This window comes from Pholcus phalangioides, unplaced genomic scaffold (assembly GCF_987345545.1).
Source record: "Pholcus phalangioides strain wild (caught in Gottingen) unplaced genomic scaffold, Ppha-v1.0 ptg000015l_1, whole genome shotgun sequence".
Lineage (NCBI taxonomy): Eukaryota > Metazoa > Arthropoda > Arachnida > Araneae > Pholcidae > Pholcus > Pholcus phalangioides.
Window position 1 is genome coordinate 63,513,536 of NW_028301608.1, and position 21,154 is coordinate 63,534,689.

General features: G+C 34.0%; 1 protein-coding gene across 2 annotated transcripts; it reads left to right on the forward strand.

Annotated features, from left to right (window-relative positions):
• The first annotated feature begins 743 nt into the window (after window positions 1–743).
• On the forward strand, window positions 744–18,028 carry CtsB (Cathepsin B). Of its 2 annotated transcripts, none has more exons than XM_089244048.1 (8): window positions 744–1,342; window positions 3,863–3,992; window positions 7,031–7,234; window positions 10,170–10,285; window positions 11,382–11,611; window positions 12,557–12,673; window positions 14,679–14,891; window positions 17,873–18,028. In XM_089244048.1, the coding sequence occupies exons 2-7, from the start codon at window positions 3,864–3,866 to the stop codon at window positions 14,879–14,881; spliced, it is 999 nt and encodes a 332-aa protein (XP_089100174.1). In that variant the 5' UTR covers window positions 744–1,342; window position 3,863; the 3' UTR covers window positions 14,882–14,891; window positions 17,873–18,028. The 2 variants fall into 2 exon arrangements, with proteins under 2 accessions (XP_089100174.1, XP_089100175.1); XM_089244049.1 differs by lacking the exon at window positions 744–1,342 and adding an exon at window positions 3,330–3,635.
• Window positions 18,029–21,154: the final 3,126 nt, after the last annotated feature.

Genomic DNA, 21,154 nt, shown 5'->3' on the forward strand with positions numbered 1-21,154 from the left:
ACGAGCTTAAGACGTTCTATTTTTTGTCATTTCAAGTGTTGAGCGCGTTGCTTTTTTTTTGCAAACAACGGTATTCTGAAAATGGATGTTGTGGTTTTCTTCTTTCAGAGTGGTTTTTCATACTATTTATTTATGTTATACTGGAACAAGCTGGGCCGTGGTTAGAATAGCATCTGCCCTGCTTGGAGGCAACTTGGTTTTTTTTTATTTTGGGAATTTCGGCGGCGATTGTTCAAATGTTGTAAACGTGTGGAAAAAAAATATAGAAACTCTCATGTCTCTCTCAAATCCATATATATATATATTCAGAGCGAAATTCAGAGTGAAAAAAAAATTCTGGGAACCTGAAAAAGAAAATAAAAGCACGACTTTTTCCCGAAACGTAAAAAAGCACGTGTGAGATGACATCAAAAAAGGATGGCTGGTAATTCTGTTACAACTACCTCACAGAAAACCAACTTCAGCCAACCACCACTGTGGCGACGGTTAACTCGGTTCCTCGTGATGCGAGTAAGGGGCCATTCAAGTATTACGTAAGCAGATTTTTAGCCATTTTTGACCCCCCCCCCCCTTGTCAGCAAAATTTCGTCAGCAGCTTAGAATATTTCATATGTTCAAAAAGGGTGGTTGATGACGTAAGCAACCTTCATCAAAAGTCAGCAAATCCGAACCCCCCCTCGATGCTGACGTAATACTTGAATGACCCCTAATCGTCTGGTAACCTCTACATACCATGAAAATGAGAGTTCACTGCCAATGTACTCAAATGCAACAATGCATAACGGCACAAGAAGAGTTCAATTTTCTTATGGAAAGTATGTGCATACCATCGAGCTAATATTTCTAGTAATATAAGCTCGAGATGGTGCATACCCTTCAAACTTCTTTACATTCACGTTCATCATTTCACTGGCACACACACATGAAACTTTTCTCATAAATTTTGTGGAAGAGAGAATGAAAATGAGCGATCCCTCCTCCACGGTGTTTATACCATCGCGTCTCTCGCTGTAAATTTTATTTCCTCTATAGATCTCTGAGGATTGCACCAAAAACAATAAAGAAGCTGCTGGATTTGTTTATTGACCTTTTTATTTCTTTTTTTTAGTCATCAGCCTCTCGTGACTTTCGCCGTGTTGACTCATAGTCATAGGCGCGTTAATCTTTTTTTGGCGAGGACGGAGTGACTACAAGTACACAGTGTATATTGATCGCCCGAATTTCAGTCGTAATCTTATCAGAGTTCAAGTGGACAACAGCAGCGGAATTAAAATTTTCCATTCAAATATTGAATGTCTTGGGTGAATGAAGTTATTTTTTAAACTTCTTGAGAAAGAAACGTGTGAGTATGACCTTTTATTTTCTTCAAAAACTTTTTTTTTTGAATCTTTAGATAATATATTTACATGAAAAGATCGGAGAGATAAGATACTCAGTGATAATAGCTTTATGAAGCTATTTATCGTTTCAAATTAGCATAAATTGTTCTCTTCCTTGAAATTATATTTTGAAGAGTTTAGGACATATGCATCTCTTGCGTCTTTAAGAAATCAGTTATTCCTGATAAATTGAATATGTTATTTGGAATATATACGGAATAGTTATTCCCAGATGAAAATAAATAAACAGTATTTTTATTATTACAGAAGTTTTTGAATTTCACTTCTCTTTTGCATTTTTTAAAGGAAGTGTTATTTATATTTAAATAACATAATATTGAAGTCAGGGTTGGCAGGTTTTTGACTTGGGTTTATTAAACTGTCATGTCAAAAACATCAAATATTGCTTTTCAGTATAAAAATCCTTGTTGAAAATACACTAATTGTACACTATGTTATACAAAGAATGAACACTTGATATGATTGTAAAATAATTTTCTGGTCTCTACAGAATTATATGGGACAATATATGTGTATTTTTTCATGTAAAATATACAATTTGAATAGAGCATAACATAAAAGCTGAAGGAGAAACGATGGAACTATTTGATATTCCTCAATTCAACATGATATTCTCAATCTTCCAATTTTTTTTTCAACTGCTTATATATTTGTATTGATATAAACCATCTGCTGTACTCTTTTTAATTACAGATAGATATTTAAAAGAAGTTCTTTTGCGCCACATATGCAATGTTGATTTCTCTTATTATTAAATTATCTAGATAATCACTAATATTTAAAATGGTACCCTTATTGTGCACAACATTAGAATATACCAAATTGTAGGACTAAATTTTCCTTTAATTTGGCAATGCTGGCTTGTATATGATGCTTAAGAAACTCTTGTAACACATTCTTAGTGCAAAAGTACTAATAACCAAGTTTGACTATTGATATATTTACTAGCATACATTTATTAGCATTTATAATACAATATTTTTCCAATCAAAGCTGTATCTTAAACATACAAAATGATGCTTTGGGTATCAAGTCCTGCCATCTCTGCTTTGATTGAAAATACTCTAAAAACTCTCTGGATTTACATAGTTCAAGCTAAGAACTTTTTAGGTGAGAATAAATGAGTTTAATTAGTGTATTAACAGATGCTGCATGATAATTTTTATATCAAATAAAATTTTGGGCAGAATAAAAAATTTAAAGTATCAAAATAGGTATTTGTTTTCAGTAGGAAAAACGTAGACTCAGTAGTCAGACCTTGGTAACAAGGAAGCCCAAATTGCTTACTATGCTTCAAGAGAGGAATTCCTGTAAGCTTCGGACTGCTCAATAATACCTCTCTTGCTTACTATACTGGTACTAACTAAAAACTGACACTATAAGCAGGTTGACATTGAAAATTATAGATGCTCTCCTGAAGACTGACTAGTTCCTTATACACGTTAAAATATGGTACATTAGATCAGTTCTCTCTGCCATTGATGCTGGGTGCAATGCCCCATCTCTGCCCATGTTCCAGATGGATGCAAGAGGCTTTACTGAATTAATTTAGATTAATTTGGATTTGATTTATACCTTACACGTAATATGATTATTAATTTAAATCAGAGTCCTCCAGACTTATTTTTCTCATTGTGGGTCTCTCTTCTTTGAAATTTTTTTTCCCATTATTCCCACCTCTCTACTAAATGAACCCATAGGATTCTATGTCCTATCTGCAGATTCTGTTACCACAACCATTTTTTTCCATGCCATTGCCCAATTTCAGAAATACAGATTTAAATGAATGGGAATTCAGTGTAAGTTGATAATAATTTTTTACCAAATAAACAATTATGACAGACAGTCGTAAGATAGGCTCACCAATATCTGGCAGTCTTGTACAAAAAAAAAGGAACAGTAGACTCAAATTTGTGTTGTCATGGAAACAAGAGATTTCTGGAAAACATTCCACTAAAGATAGGGGCCTATGCTGTTCTTTTTGTAGCTTATTCAATTACCATTTTTTTCTCCATGTGATTTCTCATTGTTTTCCCCTCTTTTTAATGTAAAAGATAAGGTCTTGTGTTATTGAGTAAAGCTGGTGTCTTGATAATTACTATCTTCTTTTATCATTTCTTTTTTGAATAAAGGAACATATATGTATAAAAAAATTTGCTATAAAAGGTTCTTCTAGTAACAACTATTTTTTCAATTTCCTGAATATAATTTGGGAAAGGCAGCTTCTTCAACAAGGTAAATATTTTCCACTAAATTTTTAAAAATAAGATTGAAGTCAACAAATTGTTTCCCTATAATCCTTGATTTCTATGAATTGATATATTTATGAAATCCATAAAAATCATGCTTTGAGTGTTATGATGCTGTATTGCCAATAGGAAAAATTAATCATTATAACTTTGAATGTAAGTCATTTGGTATATTCATTATATTCAATGAAGTATTTCTTTTTTCTTTTGCAGGATGAAATACTTATTGGTCCTAGCATTTTTGGCTGTTGCCAGTGCAGCCAAGATTAAGATTCCAAATGGAATTGATCCATTGTCTCAGAAAATGATTGATTACATCAATTTAATGAATACTACATGGAAGGTGGGTTTATGTAGTATTTCATATATTTTTTATCAATAGTCAATGATATGTGAGTCATTCTCACAAAATTGGAGAAAAAATTGAAAAAAAAACTTATTAAAAATAAGTGTCAGACAAGAAATCCAAAAAAAAATAAAATAAAATAAAAAACTATTAGGGACACTTCTTTCCTGTTGAGCAATAAAATATAGTCAGCAGGGAAGTTTGTTCAAAATTAATGGTGAAAACAATTCATTGAAGTTTAACTATGTTAAGAGATGGGCAAATCTGTCATGGCATTTTGCCTATTTGAGCACTTGGTATTTATGCTTGTCACACAATATGTTCTAAATATTTTGGTAGTTTATTTTCAACTTGGAAAAACATTGATACTCCGAATAATTGTTTTGTCAATTACATTTTTATTATTTTTTACTTGTGTTTCTTTTTTTCGTCAATTTTATGGGGGGACTACCAATTTCTAATTTGTCTTTGTTTTGCTAGAGCATGAGTTGCGTTCTCAAAGCAAAGTCTTTAGACGAAACATTACTGCAACTTGATGTTGCAACCAAGGCATCTGAATTTTCTTTTTACTCCCTCCCCCCCTTAACTTATGATCAAACTTTCCTTCTGGTTACCTAATGCCAAGAGAAAGACATTTTTACATGTTTTGCAACACTGATAAAAAAACTAAGCATGTTGCTTAGACACTAACACATGCTTTTCAGAAATAATTGAGGTCTCTAAACTGAAACATGAGGTAATTTACAATTCTAATTGAGTTAAAAGAAAGTTCAAGTGATGGCTACATTTTTCTTAACCTTTTCAACACAAAAATTTGATAGGTGCAACCGGTGTTATGGGACTTTAACCAATGTTTTTCAAATGTCATAAATGGCAAAAAAAGCTGGGGAAAATTTTAATTTGGCTATTAACTATTGATAAAAAAATGTAAAATTATTAAAAAGATGTAATATGAAAAAGTATACCAATCCTAAAAATATGTATTATTGGAAAAAAAGAATATATTCTGTTTTAAGATCAGGGTTGGTCTGATTTTGCCCAACCCGAAAAAAACCCACCAAAAACTATACTAAAACTGCACTTACTCGTAAACAGTATGCTTTCTAATGGTGTTAGTGCATTGTCATACTATATCTGAAGAGAAATATATTAATAAATCATTAATAAATCTATGTATTCAATGCTATTTAGATTGTAGGGGTTAGAGAAAAACCTTTGAAAAAACTCATGTTATAAACCCATTTATCAAAATAAGATGCAAAACGATTTTGCCCTCTCCCCCAGAATTTTCTATAATGAGCCACTACTGATATACTAATTACATAAATAATTGTCATCTATTACTAGGTTCTATTGTATTTATATAAGATGCAACATATGCAACTTGCTTTCCTTGTGCTCCAGCATCTGGTAACTTGGTAACCAATGACACATAATGATGAGTAGAATTTCAGAATTTTAAAACTTCAAAAAATTCTAAAAGAAAAAAAGTTTGAATGATTAGAAGTAGGTTAGCTAAAACATTTGTCTCGAATTTGGACTTGAGCAATTTTGTGGCTGTCTCATATGGTCCTAACTCTCAGAGAAACCAACCAGCAGGTATTGCAAAATGACTCAAGTTTGTGTCCACATTAATTTATTATCCTGTTTGAATATGACTTTTCTCTTTTCTCCTAGATCTATAATTTCTAGTGAAGAAAATCATTTAAAACGAATGAATCATTTAAGAAATTTAGAAACTTCATTTAAACTATTGATTGAGTAGAAAATTGTCATGAAACCCAATATTTTCATTAACCATACTTTCTTATTTTATAATTACAGTGATCTTTACACTTCTCTAAGTTATAAGATTATTTTTTGCACTCCCGGTCAAAGATATGGCATAATAAAGTTATTCACTTATATATCACTATCATTTATGCATCTTTTTTTCTTGTACCCTTGCACTGACGCGTAAGTGAGAAATGACTGTATTACCTTCACTGAGATTAATGAAATCTCTAAGACTGCATTAAGAAAAGCTGTGGAGCTGAAGAAAATGACCCTCTACATAGTTTGTGGGACCTGGAAAATCAGGGAAATGAAAATGATCAGGGAAAGTCTGGAAAAATGTAAAATATTGACTCTGAAAAAGTCAGATGAAAAACTCTATGAAGAGGGAAAAACTGACAAGAGAATTAGATATCTGGAAGATTAAGATTTTGAATTATATTTCTTTCTTCTGGAGTTTCGGTCAGGGAAATAATCAAACATATTTTGTTGCAAACCTGTTATACAACGAGGCTATTTCTTCATTGTGGGACAATGTTGGTGTTAATACACTATTGTTGAGGGAAGATATGGAAAGGCATCTTGCATTTGCAAAAGGTTGATGATGTGAATGAAAGACAATTAAGCTCCAAAATTATCACTGATTGTGAATTGCATATGGCACAATAGGTGAAAAACATAACTGCTCATACATGGAAATTCATTTCTTATCATATTTGTGATAGACTATCGGTGGCCTGAGAAAGTAGTGCTATCCCTCCTTCACTGAATGAAATCTTGTGAAAAGAGATATGACCAAAATCTAGATATTAACTATTAAATGACAATTAACATATTTGCTTATATTAGTCAAACTTATCATTACAGAGTCGTCACAGAGGTGCTGACATGAGAAAAACATTGAGGGGCTGAAAGTTGCCAGTTGTTCCATATACAGGACTCGAACTTGCACACATGAGGGGAGGAATGTGTTGCATTGTACGTTTATTAACTATTACAAAATTAACTGGAGGGGTTCAAATAGCCTCAGCCCCTAGGTTCCTTCACCTATGTTCTGTCACTCATAATAAGCACAAGAATTCTAATGCTACTCAAATATCAAACCAGTGGAGGGTTTAGAAATATATTGTCCATTATTGTTTATCACCATGATCTTTTATTAACTGTGCATGTACATACAAGTTCAACTCTATAGGCCTATATAATAACATAACTGATGATTAACAATATAATTAATAACATACATAACTGATGATTTTCAGGCAGGACATAATTTCAAGGGATACAGCCTCAAGCATGTAAAAGGTCTTCTAGGTGTGCATGCAGACAATCATAAATACAAGCTTCCTGGTATTAGACATGCTATCCCCGGTGATTTACCCGACTCCTTCGACTCCAGAGAACAGTGGCCGGCATGCAAAACCATAAGTGAAATCAGAGACCAAGGCTCATGTGGTTCATGTTGGGTAAGTAATCTATCATTTTAAATTATTTCAAACATTTTTAATTGCAAAATTATTTGAACAAGAAATTTGATACACTTTAAAAATAATATAAAAATCATAGACAGAATAATAAAAGCATTTAATGTGGTCAAAAAAATGAAACAATTTTGTATTGAGTTTCAGGAAATGTTAATGAAAAACTCAGTCACGTTACACAGTCTTTATTTTAAAATATATTTCTTCATAATGTTTCATGTTTTTTTTGTTTATTTTTAAAATGAAATAATCTGTATTCAAAAGTATTTAAATAAGAGGGAAATAGAGTGATACCTCTGCTAACAAAGATGATTCATTCCAGAATCTTCTTCGTTAGTAGAGGTATTTTGAACACAAATTATTAAATTTTACAAATAAACAGAAAAAGCATGAAACATTATGAAGAAATATATAGTTTAAAATGGAGACTGTGTGTAAGGTGATTGCGTTTTTCATTAACATTTCCTCAAACTCAATACAAAATTGTTACCTGATTTCCCATAGGTTTTTATAGAAAATTATTTGATTCATTTCAGCTTCGGCTCAAAACTTAAAATACGTTTTTTAAAACTTCAAGGGATGCTGTAAAAAAAGACAAAAACTGATTGAAGGCTGAAATGAACAGCTGCAAAATCTGATAAAATTAGAATCTACAGGACAACAAGATATACTGAAGATTTTATTTTCCAGTATATATACAACCAACACCAGCTTTTGTCTACTAAAGCTTGTGGTGACGCAACCCAATTGAGCTCATAGGTGTCCCCCATTCATTTGTGATTTGGTCAGCCCATTTCTGGGTCTGATACATGAAGATGGGAAAGGTAATCTCCTAGATTGTCCAGACTTTTCAGTTTGATGCTAAGAGTCTTGCACTGAAAGAATGCGTGTTCTGAAAATAAATAGGCTGCCCCCTTTTTTTTCAATACATTTTCTTCTTACTGAATCTTTCATTTTACATAGAATTATATTCAAAGAATTTCAGAAAACGAAGTGACGACACATCTGAAAGATGATTCTGAGGTGGTCATGAGTTAATCGGGTTCTAGTGACAGTAATTCTTATGATGATTTGTGTGAAATTTCAGCTCACAATTTATGTTAGTGCATGCATTCATATCAATGAAAATGTTCGTTAGCAGAATCAGGATTCGTTAGCCAAGACAGAAAAATCACAAATATATATATATATATTTGTTAGCCAAGGCATTACTGTATTTCAAACATTTAGTTCCACATTCTGTATGCATTCACACATTTGTGATATATTGTCATAGGGCAGCGTTTCTCAACCTTTCAAAATCCAAGGACCATTGAGATTCCAATAACAGTTTGACAGACTAATTTTTGAGGAATCCAATCTTTCATTTCAATCTATGTGGGCATTACCATTGAGTTGTATTGGTTAATACTTGGTGAATTAATTTTAATTTAATTATAGCTGTAATTAATTATAGCTGTGGTTCGAACCCCATAGTGGTGGTCGGCTGAAGATGGTTTTCTGTGGTTCCCAACTTCAAGGCGCAAATGCGAGCCGATCTCCCCGTTAAAAAGTCTCGCCACAGAGAGCAACAGTCCTACAACAATAAATCATTCAATCATAACACTTCACTCATAGTTAGAAAAACTGGTGGCAGATGGCAGCACTACACATAACAAGCATTACAGAGAAACAACAAAAAACTTCGTCAGGTTTCACTACACGTACACGCACATTCCCGCATGTACCGATTCGTTGGGGGGTTCCGGGGGGGGGAGGTGTGTGGGCGGGGCGCATGTGTGGTGTAGTAGTAGTAGGTAGGGCCTCCAAAAAAATGGCTCGGGGATCCATGATGTTCTTAAGTCAGCCACCTCGTTGGGCAATTTGCCTGTTGTGGCGTTGTATTTGTATTTGTATTAAATTAAATTGAAATTTCAAGCCTGCCTACACACCACTCGTCTCATCTTCAGTTCACCCAGGTTCTGATTAAGAGATTTGAAGGTCCTAATCACTTGAATGATGTTGCATGTGTGTGTGTGGTTCCGCGCTCTCCCACACTTACACAAATATATTTTCTCAATATTGAATCAATGAGAAAAATGAAACAAAATTTTACATTTCAAATAAATACAATTTTTATGATTTTCTGTGGTGCCCCTTTTCTTCTGCTGCCCCAAGCACATGCTTATTTTGCTTAATGGTTAATATGGCCCTGAGTCTACCCTGAGTCTCTTTCTAGGTTGAAAAATACTGCTTTGCAGAAGTTAACTAACATTTTTATGGCTTAAAATACTGAATTGAATACTGAATTAATCAGGAGAGATTTATACAGTCGATGCTTGTTATAACGAGCCCCATCGTTCCACCAAATATGAACATTATATCAAAAGAAAAACATATATGATACTTGTTATGTGAAAACGTTTGTGACTTATCCTACGGTTGATGTAATGGTATGGTCGCTATAATGTGGGGGGTCTTTATAATGAGGGTCGACTGTAGCTTTAACTTTATATAATACAGTGAAACTCCTACGCAATGATACTCAAGGGACTAGAGAAACATATCTTTATGAAGGATTTATCATTATAGATGAAATGTAATATCAACTATGGAAAGTGTATATCATGACCGGAGAGTAATATCATTGTATAGGATTTTCACTTAACATGCAGTCTTATATTCTCAGATCTACTGGTATGTGATGATGTGTTAAAAAATGTTTTTCTTTCCCATCCTATCCCTATAAAATTCTATGTGTACTACAATGAGAAATATTAGTGAAAGTGATTAAGAAATTATTTATTGAACTAAAAAAAATAATAAAATCATGTGAATTGCAAATTTTACATAACCAAAAGCCATTGCATATGTTAAAATTTATAAAACTTAAAATGTGTGTTTTTATTCAAATAAAAAAAACCATTCCTAAATATTTTAGGCTTTTGGAGCTGTAGAGGCTATGTCAGACAGACACTGTATCCATAGCAATGCTAAGGTTCAGATTGAGCTCTCTCCTGAGGATCTTTTGGCTTGCTGCACCTCTTGCGGAGATGGGTAAGGAGTCTTTTCTTATAATTATTAAAATGGAAGAAAAAAAAAAAAAAAAACAAAACAAACAATCAACCAACAACAACAACAACACTGCTGTAAATTTGTGTGGTGTAAAATATGTGACAGAGATATTGGAATCAAGTTATTAGCAGGGAAAAAATAACATTGAATTTTTGTTGATGACTACGCATACTAGGCAGATGCGTCGTGGCTCCTAAGGGCATTGCCAACCTGTCAGGGGCATCATGGCGAGCCGTTGATATTAATGTGTGCCTATTCTTTGTGTTAAAGTGATTTTTTACGAGATTCCAGGGAGCTTCCTAGTTGTTGAAACTTTCGAGAACCACTGGGGGGTCTATCCCATTGACATGTTAGTGTTATCAATGATCCTATTCTCTGGATGTTAGCCAATATGTTTGAGAGCTTTCTGTTGTAAAAAACAGCATCTAGATTATGGAAAGAATCTCAGGAATCTCATCAAATGTAAATTAGTTAAAATTATTACAATTTTTGTCAAAAAGTTTTAATTCTTGAAGTTCACTCTTTCACTTTATCCCACATGCTTATTAATTAACCCTTAAGCTGTTTGTATCGTCTATAGATAATGAGCGTAGTAGTTTGCTATGCTACTTTCTGATGATTTGTGATACAAAGAAAATGAAGGGAATTCTCCCCCCCACATTCGAAAAAAAAATCTGATAATTTGCATATTTGTGCTGCAAAGGGTTAAAATTATACAGTCAGTACTCGTTATGACAATCACACATTATAATGACCGTTTCATTACAAAAAAACCAAAATGCTAAGTCTAAAATGTTTTCATATAACAAATTTCCTGTATGCGTTCCTTTCGACATCACTGCCACCCGATTGATGAAACGATGGGGGGGGGGGCATTATAATAAGTGTCAACTGCATTACTTTATTTGCAGAGCAAATCATTAATAGTCATCAGTTTGTCAACAAAATATAACAATTAAAAGGTGTTTTTATGATGATCAGCATGTTTCTCTCCTCTCTCATTCTGTCTTATATACATAATTCTTTATTTGTGTTTATTACTCCATTATATGCATAGGTAATCTCTTGTTTTCTTTAGTTGTGATGGTGGTTTTCCTGGTGCTGCATGGGAGTACTGGGTTGACTCAGGCATTGTAACTGGTGGTCTGTATGGGTCTCACAAAGGGTGCCAACCGTATATAATCAAGCCATGCGAACATCACACCAAGGGATCACGACCACCGTGTGGCGACATTGTTAATACACCAAAATGTGTTCATATGTGTGAGAAGGGCTATAATGTCAGTTATCGTAGTGACAAACGTTTCGGTAAGAATCCACTTAATGGGAAATACTATTAGTGAATTAAGTTTTTGATTAAGTGTAGGCAGTATTAAAGGCTAATATGTTCTGTTACTTAAGTCACCAGCGACTTTGCTGTCATCAGGACTTGGCAAATCCAAGGCACCATTTAATAATAGTGGCTAAAAAATTTGTATTTGTTCCGAAAATTTTTATGCGTGATTACTAAATTGAAATTTGAGGACAACATAAATTTTTCACAGTTTATGGCAGCACATCTGTTAACACAGTAAAGGGATCTATAAGTCAGGGGCAGCTAGCTCTTGGGCTGTGCGGCTGCTCTAGGAGGGGCACCAGATCAGTTTAAAGGGCAAAAAAAAAAGCTTTGCCAATAAAAAGAAAAAAAAACATTGTTGGGCCGAGTTAAAAATATGTCCAGCATGGGTATATGTCCACCATTTTTTTTCTTGAGCCGCCCCTGCACTAAGTCGGAAAAAGGTTATTCAGGGATGTTTTTTTTTGTTTTTGAAGGGGAATTGAATTCTCTAAGAAATTTGGTATGCAACAAAAATGATCTGGTTCTTGAAATGCTGTAGAAATTTATCTTTTGAATAACAAAAATTCATTTATTCAATTATTTATCATACTATTCATCCAGCCTTTAAGATAGGGTAAAGACCAAAAAAACTATTGTTAAATTTGCCTTGAAATGCAGTCAAATCCCGTTATAACGAACTCCAAGAGACCAAAGAAATCACTTCATTAAAAAGAAATTTCGTTATAAAGGAATTCCAACTCGTTGCATTGTTCTTATGCAAACTTATCTGGGGGGTTAGAAAAGTGTTTGTTGAAACGAGATTTTCCACTATAACGGTATTCGTTAAAACAGAATTCGATATGTTTTTGTTATCCATACTGAGCAGTTTTCATAATTTATTCTATTTTTGAATCTCAACAATTTAAATATTACAGGAAAACAATCCTATTCAATTGATGAGGACGTGACACAGATTCAGACTGAAATCTTCAAGAATGGTCCTGTCGAAGCAGCTTTCACAGTTTATGCTGATTTTGTTAATTACAAATCAGGTAAGACAAATTAATCATATTTTGAACTATGTACAATCATACCTCAGCTAATGAAGATAATTTGTTCCAGAATAATATCCATAAGCCAAAACATGATTGTTTCATCCTCCCCTCTTAAAAAAATTTCTTTCTCATTGCCCTGAGCTTACGCCCTCCCATAGGTTCCTATACTGTACTCGTAGCTCTTCTGCTTACCTGGACTATTCCATTGCCTCCAGGGGGCGATATTGTCCACTTTGGGAAACACTGGTATAAATTATTCAGTTTTATGATAAGACTCCCTCACTGAAAGAACATGTGCACTGAAAAAATTTAGGTGTAGGTTTTTCTTTTAAATGCATTTTTCTGTTAGCTAAATCATTTATTTCACATGAAATGACTCAAAAGCTTTCTAAAAAAGAAATGGGGTATGGCTGGAAATCGATTCTGAGACACATAAATTATTCGGGTTACAGTAATAGTAATTCTGATGATGATTGGTGCTAAAATTCATTTCACAACGTGGCTATGTCATGTTATTAGTGAATCCACATCCAAGAAAAGATTTGTTTGCTGAATCCATATTGCTTATCCAAGGTTGAATTATGGCAAAAAAATCTTTGTTATCCGAGGATGACATCACTCCCTGCTATCCATACAAAGGTTTTTAACAGCTGACTGATGCGAAGATATATATTTTTTGAGAGGAAAAAAAAAAAATATATATCTTTGCATAGCCAGCTGTTAAAAACCTCTGTATGGATAGCGGAGAGTGATGTTATCCTCGAATAAATCTACATCTGGTGGCATCATCAGCAATTGTGAGCTTTGGCCAGACCGTCCATCTACAGTCCCATTCAGTGCACACAAGCTCCAAGTAAAGATTGAGATATTCATTGTTTCTGTAGTTTAGTGGTCTAGGGCCCCTGGAAAGTGAAAGGATGTGGATTGAATTTTCTTTCTTTTCAAAAAATATATCTTTGCATCAGCCAGCTGTTAAAAACCTTTGTAAATCTTTGTTAGCCAAAAAATGTCTAAGCCAAAGCATTTGCTAGTAGAAGTATCAATGTATTATTGATTTTAACCATTAAGAGACATGATTTAGTGGGGGGAAACAGTCTAATTCAGAATTAGAGTAATTTTAATGTGCTTTGTGATGCAAACAATTTTGAAGCTTGATCAAAAAATTTATGAGAATAATTCATTGAAAATGTTTATGTTGAAATATAACAACAAAATAATGTATACAAAACATAAGAATTCAGTTTCTTTTTGCTTATATTTTGCAATCATAGATCAATATTTTATATTTCCAATATATAATATAGCTTATATTTCCAATCAATATTGATTGAACATAACATTTAGCATTCCTGTCTTCGAAACAATTTTCAAATATTTCAGCAGACTTAGCAGTCTTTTGTTTTTTTAAATGCATATTTTTCCGATTTGAATTCTTGCTTCAATCTCTCTCTTTTACCTTTTTCCACCTTCAATTACTAAGATTTGGAGACACAGAATTTTTGTTTCTTTGCTTGATTTCATCAACTTTGGTGGTGATTGTGCATTATACAAAGGCTATAGACAACTCAAAGAAACATGGAAAAATGTATGTTAGGCATCACAAGGAGAGACAGAAAAGACGGCGAGACCCTTTTTGATAAGAATTTTTACCCCCATTTCAATGAAAAATTCATGATGAACCCCCCCCCCATAATCATAATAATTTAAAATGCACCCTGTGGCCCCCACATCGAGCTGTTTCTCCTGTGCTCTGAATTGAAATGCGCCATATCCACCTATTTGTTTTTCTTAAGATTTCACATGTACTGACATATTTTCCACAGTACTCAGTTTAGAGGGAATAGTATACTGTGCTATGAAAATATTTTCAAAAAAAGAATTTCCATAACTCCCATGTATTTAAAACAATCATTAAGGTTTTTGATTACAATCTCAAAAAGTGGAAATCTGCGATTATTGTTTTATATAAAAAAAATAAATGTGTGCTTTTTTAAATTTCCAGGTGTTTACCAGCACCACAGTGGCGAGGCTCTCGGTGGTCATGCTATCCGCATACTTGGTTGGGGTCAGGAATCTGGTGTTCCTTATTGGTTGGTGGCAAATTCATGGAACAGCGACTGGGGTGACAAGGGTTATTTCAAGATTCTTAGGGGCCAAAATGAATGTGGAATTGAAGACTCCATCTCTGCCGGCATTCCAGAGTGAAATAATTCAAGTAAGATTTTTGAATCATGAATTATACCTTTTTGATCATCATTTGAATCATCTTTTTTTTCTATTTCATAATGTCACTTCAATAATGCGATGATATTTTGAAGAAATTTTTCTGATGTATCTTTCTTCTTAAACCTGGCCTTCTGTGTTCTTTTTCGTTTTGGTATTTTCAAAATAACAATTCAAGCACCCACCAACAAAATTTACCTAGTGACATCATAAAAGACTGGGCATGCCAATAATTAACATGTGGTTAATTACTAGAATATTAATAAAAGGAATTTTGAAGTGAAATTTCAAAAGGAGATATAAATTTCATGAACGTTTTTGGTATGGGTTCATGAAATTCGGAAATCATAGTTTTAAATTATATCCACTCAAAAATCCAAAATCTACCAAAAGGTTATTTAAAACCTGTAAATATTATTATTTTTTCTGTGATTGTCATGCTATTAAAAAAAATTCATTCGTTGTATAAGATGGTATGGTACTTGAATAGCTCAAACATTCAGGCATCTGCCATTTCCACTCTAAAATATGGAAGACAGATGGCCGCACTAGTATAACAGAAAGCACACGTAATTCTTACAGCACAAATGTATTAGGGCCACACATACACCAAGAGCACATGGTTGAGCACACACAGAATCAATACAAATTCTCCAGAGGAATGTTTACAAGTTGCATGTATGGTTTATGGTTAAGTAATAGTAGTAGTCAATGTAATGATGAGAACAGAATGATGGTGTAATTTTTTTTTCATTTAATTATGCGTACAAAGGTGAGCATGTCAGAGTTCTAAAGCAACAGCCCTTGTGTGTTTATGACATTTACATCAACTTGAACATTAAGATGGTTTACTTTCACTTCTATTATGGAATATATATAGCTGCACTTCTCAAACATGAGACACACATAACACTGGCATCTTAGACTAGGGTTACCAACCATCCTCCTTTTTGATTGTCATTTCAAGGATCCTCCTACGTTTTGGAAAATTTGCCCTTTTGTCCTCCTTTTCAGGTTTCCGGAATTACTTTTCTTTTTTTCTGGAGGAAATTTTTTTCCCCACTTCGAAAAATACATTTCTTCATTGATATGAGTGTTTTTTTCACACGCATTTACCAATAGCCGGCGAAATTCCTAGAATTTATTCTGTTTCTGCTTTTTTTAGCGGCTCTGTTTCAGAAAAAATTATTGTTGCATGGAAGGTTTTGTTGGTCGGAATAGTGGTGCCATCTATTGTAGAAATTGGGATAAGTGATGTCACTGAGGGTGCATGCAGGTGTCCTCCTTTCTCAGTTTTCGAATCTGGTAACCCATGTCTTAGACACACTAAGACCATGCACAAAAATTTCGTCAGCATGCATCAGTTTGTTAATAATTCCCAGGGGAATGTTTACAAAATGTATGCATAATTTAGTAGTAGTAATAGTCTTTACTGTATCATGATGTATAATAGCATTGGATAATAAATATTTATGCACAGTCGGCCCCCGTATTCGCGGTTTTTTCCCCTTTATTGAATTTTTTTTTTGATAACACTCAGCAATCGTCATTCACTTGTTTTGTTTACAAAATTTGAGTTGTGCTTGTTTAGGATGGCTCATTCTTCTATGCTTGGCGAAAGTAAGTCAATACCTGCTGTGGTCCGCCATTACGGAATCAACAAATCTATGGTGAGATATATCAACAAAAAGGAATCTGAAATTCGTTCAGCAGTAGTTGTAGCTGCACCCATGGTAGTCAAAACTTTGCAGCGTCTATGGGATCCATGTGTTTATCGTACAGAAAATGCTGTTTTTGTGAGTACAAGACTGATACAAAAAGGTATTCCAATTGATTGTAATATTTTAACACAAAAGGCGAAAAATGTAACTCTTCCGTAAGGAAAGGGCTGGTGAAACGTCTATTTCATCAGAATTTTACACAAGTGAAGGTTGGTTTCATAGGTTTAAGAAATGATTCAGATCACGCAATGTAAAAATTACAGGCGATCAAGCCTCTGCCGATCAGGAGGCAGCTAGAAAGTTTCCAAAGACTTTGTAGAAAATTATTGAAGAGATGGGTTATGCACCTCAGCAAGTGTTTAACACTGACGAAACTACACTACTTTGGAAGAAAATGTCGCAAAGAAGTTAAGCAAGAGAAGAAAAATCAAGCTCTTTTTTTTAAGGCAAGTAGAGATAGACTTATTACGTTGTTTTGCGTAAATGCATATGGGTAGCAAAATAAAGCCCACCATCATTTTCAAATTTGCGAATCCGTGAGCATTGAAGGGAAGGATAAGCCAAAGCTCCCAGTATTTTGGATGAACAATAAAAAGGCTCGGACTATGAAAACCCTTTTCCTGGATTGGCTTAAACTGTGTTTCGTTCCGGAAGTCAGGAGGTACCTTGTTAGTAAATACATGTTATTCAAATTTCTTTTGATACTGGATTGACCAAGGAGGAATTAATTCAACTGACTGGTCCTGAAACTGAAGCGGTACCAGATGAAGAAGATCAAGATAAAGAATTAGAAGACAAGTTCACTACAAGTAACATAGCAGAAGGGCTTCACAAGCTCAAATCAACAATAGATTATTTTCGTAACATAGATCCCTCTATTTTACGTTCTTCACATGTAGAAAAATTAGTAGTGGAAGCCTTGTCAACATACTTGATGATATGAAGAAGAGAAGAAACGGCAAACATAAAAATCACAACGTTCTTTCAGAAAACATCACCAACAATCGCTGCACCCTCTTTTACATTCTCTTCTATCTCTGCATCACCCTGCTGCTCCTCATGATGTTCAACAAACGAGATATACAAGAAAAACCTATGGTTTCGGTTATTTGTGGTCACTCCCGGAATGCAACTCCCACGAATACGGGGGCCGACTGTAATATTGTGGGTATAAATCTATTATGGTCTTGTTCATAAGTTTATGCAATTATTATTGAAATATTAAAGGTTTTTCCATTAATTTTTTTTCCAGATTTAAAGTTGCTCAGTGTGTGTGTGTGTGTGTGTGTGCTCAAGTCAAGTCATGAAACTAAGATTTCTGTTCTTACTTAGGATGTAAAGAAGAAAACTATCCATGTAAACTCTGAGTGTTTAGACTTTTTTCTGTAATAAAACTATTTTTTATAAACTGTTGTATCAATAAATGATTCAATTAAGTTTAAATTAAAAAAAAATCTGAGTTTCTTCTCATCATAAATTGTAACAAAACTGAATAAGACTGTGAACTCTCCAATAATTCAATTACACGATCTTTAATTGCCAACAATATTCATTGATACAAATGTCTCAAATATACAAATGTTGAAAACCATATTTTCCATAATCATTCTAGAGCGACCATAACAGCAAAATGAGTCATAATAGTTAATGCTAGAAATATTTTGACTTATTTTGTGCAGTATATTGAGGTAAAATACTAATGCATTCTATGCCAGTGCCCGAGTATGTACAGTAGACATATTAATATAAACTTTGGTTATACAACAAAAGAATAAATTTGGTTTCCTCCCTCTTTCTAGGGCGTGGTAGCCCAGGTAGATTAAGGTTAAAATACCAAAGGATGTTTAGAGAGAGCAACAGGCCTACAAACAGCAGAAGTATTCAGTCATTACACTTCACTCATTTCTGAAATATAGATGGCAGCACTGAAAAATCAGACACAACACTAGATACACACCCAAACTGTTAGGTACACACGCTTACACTTCTGGCACAACTCACTAAGTAATAAATTGCCCATGGGCGATAGGCTTGAATTGTGCTCGGTTTGAAAAAATAAAGATGTTTAGAGGCGTCACGAGTTTGATGCCTGGTTTGTCCTTGTCAGAAACTTTCCTGACACAGGGGTACTTCAGAAATGGTGACATGACCACAGAAAAAAAAAAATTGTTACCGCAAAGGAAATCCTACACTGAGCTGAGGGGTTAGTGTACCAACGTCTTGGTGAGTATAAAAAAAGGCTGCCATTTGGAATCAGCAATAAATTGTACGTCCCGGTCAAATTAGCTCTCGTGTGAAGAAAATGACCCTAGTGTGACAAAAATGATCAAACTCTCTCTTTCTCTGTTTGATGAAATTCGTTTTTGAGGAAACCCTAATAGCTGTTTCTTTCATAGTGTTATCATTATTCACGTGACTGTCAAACAATTTAACCAACCATTTGGCCAATTAATTTATTTTTATTTTTCAAATGTGTTTGAAGCTAATAAAACATGTTTCCCTGGCTAAAATTTTTTATGAATAAATTGAATCACTTCTCTCTCACACACATCATGATCTTATCTGTAGTTTTAAATTGTCAACAAAAAAAAATTATAGTTAGAATAGTTACTAATTAGCTTCAAAAATTTAAATACAGTCAATGGCACTTTTAAAATCATGTACACTGTTATCATTTGTGTATTGTTATCACTTCTCCAAAGAATGGAACAGATCAATGCCATAACATGGGGAAATATTTGCTTATACAGTCGAATCCCGTTATAACGAACTCCAAGAGACCGGAGGAATCACTTCGTTGCAACGAAATTTCGTTATAAAGAAATTCCAGGTTATATAGCGTTGTTCCTATGTAAACTTGTCTGGGGGAATTAGAAAAGTGTTCGCGAAAACGAGATTTTCGCTATAATGGTATTCGTTAAAACGGGATTCGACTGTAGTTATCAGGACTTCGAATAATGTTATCAATTGCTTTTTTTCTATCAAAATTTTTTTTTGCATGTTCAGAAGCTAAGGTTTAACAAAACTTATTTTTCCCCCTGTAAGTTATTCTTATTAGGCTGCAAAACTAAGTAGGGGGCAAGAAAGAGTTTTTTCCTTCATCCCTTGTTAACGAACATTTCTGCTCTCAAAGTCGTAATCGGTTTGTAGTGTTCAGTGTGATCCATATATGTGTGAAATTGCTTTTGCAATGGGCTTCCTATAGTGAAGGAAAATGTATGACGAAAAAAACCCTTCCCTTCAGTTTTTGATAATTTTTTTTCAGTTGACTAGATTCAAAGTTCTTTTTCTGAGAGACTTTCTCAAGGGATCTATGAAACGCACTGTCTTTTTAAAGAAATATCATATAATTCATGACATACATTAGATCAGGGGCTCTCAAACTGTGTGCCGCCAACCTTTACTAGGTTTTTCGATGAGATTCTTTGTTAAATTGTCTGGGAAGCTGTGGATAAGTGTTGATTAGGGAAAGGAGTGCCGCTGGTGGAAAAACTGAGAACCCTGCATTATATACACTTACATTCTAACGCTTCACAATGACTGAAAAACAAAAATGCAGGATTTTAGCTTAATGAAAAGGAAAAAAATAAAAGATGTCCCGTTTTATAGAAAAAAAGGGTAAGATTGACCACACATTTTGCAATCTGCTATGTAGGAAAGAAAAACAGTTATCAAGTCTTACTAGTATCAGTTTTCCATACGTCCCGTTGAATCAAACAGGATGTATAGTCACTGTACTTGCAAACAGGATTTTCTGCGGGTATAGTTATCAGAAACCCTTAGTCCCCCCTCCCACCCCGATGTGATCACATTAAGCAGCGTGAACTGTAATTAGAGAAAATGGTGCAGCTGTAGCCAAATGACTGGTTAAGTCTACATAACTTGATTTAAGCTAGTTTTGTTTCAATTCTATATATATGTAACTAGAATTACATTCCTCATGAAACATGTACACAGTATTTCAACAGATTCACAATTATTGTCCATGATTCAATCTTACTCCAGAGCAGGGGTTCTTAAGTGTAACCTTTTGTGTCACACGGTACCTTTGTTCCAATGAGATGGAGGCAATGGCATCTTATTGGCCCCCTTGCTAATGAGATGAAGGTCACAGACCCCTTTTACCAAATGACATTCAGCATATAATAATGTAAAACCGAGAAGTAAATTGTTTTCTCATCCAAGAATCGTAGACCCCTTCGAATCACTTGAAGAACCCCTGGTTACGAACCATTGCTTTAGAGCAGCGGTTAACCTTTTTTGACTCGCGGAGCCCTTTTAAGTAAAAAAATTCTACGGCTGAGCCCCGTAGGCCAATTTTTTAATTATTCATCAAAGTTACAGATTTATTTTTACAATTTGAAAATATTTATAACTATTTTTTTAAATTTTACTGTTTTTTTTTATTTTCCTGGAGCGGCCGCGGAGCCCCTGGACAGTGCACAAGGAGCCCCAGATGAGAACCGCTGCTTTAGAGCATAGTTTCCCAACCTTTTTTGTCCCATCGCCCCCTTCTTCAGAATTTTTTTTTGTC